Source organism: Bos taurus, chromosome 23 (genome assembly GCF_002263795.3).
Source record: "Bos taurus isolate L1 Dominette 01449 registration number 42190680 breed Hereford chromosome 23, ARS-UCD2.0, whole genome shotgun sequence".
Classification (NCBI taxonomy): Eukaryota; Metazoa; Chordata; class Mammalia; order Artiodactyla; family Bovidae; genus Bos; species Bos taurus.
In genome coordinates, this window is record NC_037350.1 from 29,661,663 (window position 1) to 29,665,800 (window position 4,138).

Below are 4,138 nucleotides of genomic sequence, written 5' to 3' on the forward strand. Positions count from 1 at the left end.
ATGAATGCAGGCAATGCAAGCACGCCAAAGTTTTTCATTCTCTTGGGTTTCTCTGACCATCCCTGGTTGGAAATGCCACTCTTCACAGTAGTTCTTGCTGCTTACATCTGCACACTAGTGGGAAACATCTCGATTATTGTGGTATCCAGGGTAGATCCTCAACTTGACAGCCCCATGTACTTCTTCCTTTCCAACCTCTCCTTCCTGGACGTTTGTTTTACTACAACCACCACCCCTCAACTGCTGCTGAACCTCTGGGGCCCAGATAAGTCTATCACTTATGGAGGCTGTGTGACCCAGTTTTATGTATTTCACTTCCTGGGAGCCACTGAATGCATCCTCTTAGCTATGATGTCCTTGGATCGTTACGTGGCCATCTGCAAGCCTTTGAGGTACCCAGTTATCATGCAACAGCAACTCTGTATCTTCCTAGTGGTCATGGCATGGCTAAGTGGTTTGGCTAACTCCTTGCTTCAGTCATCCCTCACCATCCAGCTGCCACTTTGTGGCAACAACAAGGTAGATGACTTCCTGTGTGAGGTCCCAGTGATGATCAAGATGTCATGTGCTGACACCACATTCAATGTAGCTATGCTCTCTATTGTGGGCACTTTCTATTCCCTGGTTCCCTTGTCACTTATTCTTGTCTCCTACGGGTTCATTGTAGCTACAGTGCTCAGAATTCAGTCCTCAGAGGGAAAGAAGAAGGCCTTTAACACATGTAGTTCTCATGTTATTGTTGTATCTCTCTTCTATGGACCGGTAATTAGCATGTATGTGCAACCTTCTACTAATTCCCAGGATAAGAACAAACTAATGTCCCTTTCCTACAGTTTGGTAACTCCTATGCTTAATCCTTTTATTTATACTTTAAGGAACAAAGACATGAAAAGGGCAATGACAAGTCTTCTTGTCTTATTGTACCATCAAAGAAGAGAATAAACATAGCTATTTTTGTGCTTCATACTCTCCATATAGGGCTTGGAAGAGCCCCTGTTCTAAAAGCACTTCTGATTTTACCTCCTCTCAACATTCTCCCTAAAATGTAGCTTTTCAATATGTTCAGTTCAGTTCAGTCACTCAGTCATGTCTGACTCTTTGTGACCCCATGAATTGCAGCACGCCAGGCCTCCCTGTCCATCACCAACTCCCGGAGTTCACTCTGACTCACATCCATCGAGTCAGTGATGCCATCCAGCCATCTCATCCTCTGTCGTCCCCTTCTCCTCCTGTCCCCAATCCCTCTCAGCATCAGAGTCTTTTCCAATGAGTCAACTCTTTGCATGAGGTGGCCAAAGTACTGGAGTTTCAGCTTTAGCATCATTCCTTCCAAAGAACACCCAGGGCTGATCTCCTTCAGAATGGACTGGTTGGATCTCCTTGCTGTCCAAGGGACTCTCAAGAGTCTTGTCCAACACCACAGTTCAAAAGCATCAATTCTTCGGCACTCAGCCTTCTTCACAGTCCAACTCTCACATCCAAACATGACTACTGGAAAAACCATAGCTTTGACTAGACGGACCTTTGTTGGCTATCATAATAAATAAAATAAACATGTGGTACAACATTTTAGATGAAATTTATAAAAATATTAAAATTCATAAGACACATATAAATTGTGTCTTAGAAAATATTGAAAGACATGTTTTTAAAATATCTCTATGTGACAAATCTTCTCATGTGTAGGCATATTTGATGCACATGGTTGTACTTGCTAGAGGGCTGTTTTTCAGCTTTGGCACACATTACAATCCTTAAACTTATAAGGACTGACTCTTCTACAGACCTTCTATATCAGAATTTTAAGAAATCATGTCCAGAAAATTATTTTTTGAAACTGCCTCAGTTAACTTTGAAGTACATGCAGAATCTGTGAGGACCATCATCGAAAAAACAAATTGAGATATCCATTAGAGACAGAGGTCAGAAGGGATCTCAAATACGGGACAAGGTATAAGCTGACCCTTCCCCTCCAATATAGGTGACAATTTGCCAAAAGATTGAAGAATTTCAAATGCTCCACGCTTTTAAAAAAAGATGTAAATGCATCAGCAGAAAAATTAAAAACACAACCCCTAGCAAACACTAAGGCAAATGCAACAATACCAAATTGAATACCTAGACAATATGATTTTCTTAAAATTAGATATTCTATGAAATTCAGCTAAGTACTCCAATCAGTAGTGAAACTCTCATTTATGTGCAATAAAATTTTTCAAAATTGGTTTCCTAAAACTATACAATGAAGAATTGACAACTGAATTGTTACTGTTGATTACTAAATTATCAGTATGGGTAAGTAAATATTTAAAACTATCTCAAACAAACCAAAAACAAAAAGAAGAAACCATAAGAAATTATGCAAGAAAACATATGATTTAGAGAATGGACACATGAAACTAAATATAAACAACAGGAATGGTAGTTGAATGAAAACAATAGATTGAGGAGAAATAACTAAGTAAATAGTCAGAAAATTCCCCGGGAAAGAGAGGTTCCAGCCATACATTAGGCACTCCAGCCCTGGGGTCTGACACCGGGAAAATAACCCCCGTTAGCCAGTTTGAAAACCAATGGGGCTTCTTTGATTTCTTTCACCAGTGTTTTATAGTTTTCTATATATAGGTCTTTAGTTTTTTTAGGTAGATACATTCCTAGGTGTTTTATTCTTTTCGTTGCAATGGTGAATGGAATTGTTTCCTTAATTTCTCTTTCTATTTTCTCATTATTAATGTATAGGAATGCAAGGGATTTCTGTGTGTTGATTTTATATCCTGCAACTTTACTATAATCATTGATTAGCTCTAGTAATTTTCTGGTGGAGTCTTTAGGGTTTTCTATGTAGAGGATCATGTCATCTGCAAACAGTGAGAGTTTTACTTCTTCTTTTCCAATTTGGATTCCTTTTATTTCTTTTCTGCTCTGATTGCTGTGGCCAAAATTTCCAAAACTATGTTGAATAGTAGTGGTGAGAGTGGGCACCCTTGTCTTGTTCCTGACTTTAGGGGAAATGCTTTCAATTTTTCACCATCGAGGATAATGTTTGCTGTGGGTTTGTCATATATAGCTTTTATTATGTTGAGGTATGTTCCTTCTATTCCTGCTTTCTGGAGAGTTTTTATCATAAATGGATGTTGAATTTTATCAAAGGGTTTCTCTGCATCTATTGAGATAACCATATGGCTTTTATTTTTCAATTTGTTAATGTGGTGTATTACATTGATTGATTTGTGGATATTGAAGAATCCTTGCATCCCTAGGATAAAGCCTGCTTGGTCATGGTGTATGATCTTTTTAATGTGTTGTTGGATTCTGATTGCTAGAATTTTATTAAGGACTTTTGCATCTATGTTCATCATTGATACTGGCCTGTACAAATGGGATCTAATTAAAATTAAAAGCTTCTGCACAACAAAAGAAACTATAAGCAAGGTGAAAAGACAGCCTTCAGAATGGGAGAAAATAATAGCAAATGAAGCAACTGACGAACAACTAATCTAAAAAATATACAAGCAACTCCTACAGCTCAATTCCAAAAAAATAAACGACCCAATCAAAACATGGGCCAAAGAACTAAATAGACAGTTCTCCAAAGAAGACATACAGATGGCTAACAAACACATGAAAAGATGCTCAACATCACTCATTATCAGAGAAATGCAAATCAAAACCACTATGAGGTACCATTTCACGCCAGTCAGAATGGCTGCAATCCAAAAGTCTACAAGCAATAAATGCTGGAGAGGGTGTGGAGAAAAGGGAACCCTCTTACACTGTTGGTGGGAATGCAAACTAGTACAGCCACTATGGAGAATAGTGTGGAGATTCCTTAAAAAACTGGAAATAGAACTGCCATACGACACAGCAATCCCACTGCTGGGCATACACACTGAGGAAACCAGAAGTGAAAGAGACATGTGTACCCCAGTGTTCATCGCAGCACTGTTTATAATAGCCAGGACATGGAAGTAACCTAGATGTCCAACAGCAGATGAATGGATAAGAAAGCAGTGGTACATATAGACAATGGAGTATTACTCAGCCATTAAAAAGAATACATTTGAATCAGTTCTAATGAGGTGGATGAAACTGGAGCCTATTATACAGAGTGAAGTAAGCCAGAAAGAAAAACACCAAT

At 38.6% G+C, this 4,138-nt stretch overlaps 1 protein-coding gene across 1 annotated transcript; it reads left to right on the forward strand.

Moving 5' to 3' along the window:
• On the forward strand, positions 1–942 carry OR2P2 (olfactory receptor family 2 subfamily P member 2). Its single transcript, NM_001390399.1, has one exon. The coding sequence runs from the start codon at positions 1–3 to the stop codon at positions 940–942; it is 942 nt and encodes a 313-aa protein (NP_001377328.1).
• Positions 943–4,138: the final 3,196 nt, after the last annotated feature.

Excerpts from the sequence above, each read along its gene's own strand:
- OR2P2 (NM_001390399.1), top strand. The coding sequence starts at position 1 with ATGAATGCAGGCAATGCAAGCACGCCAAAGTTTTTCATTCTCTTGGGT.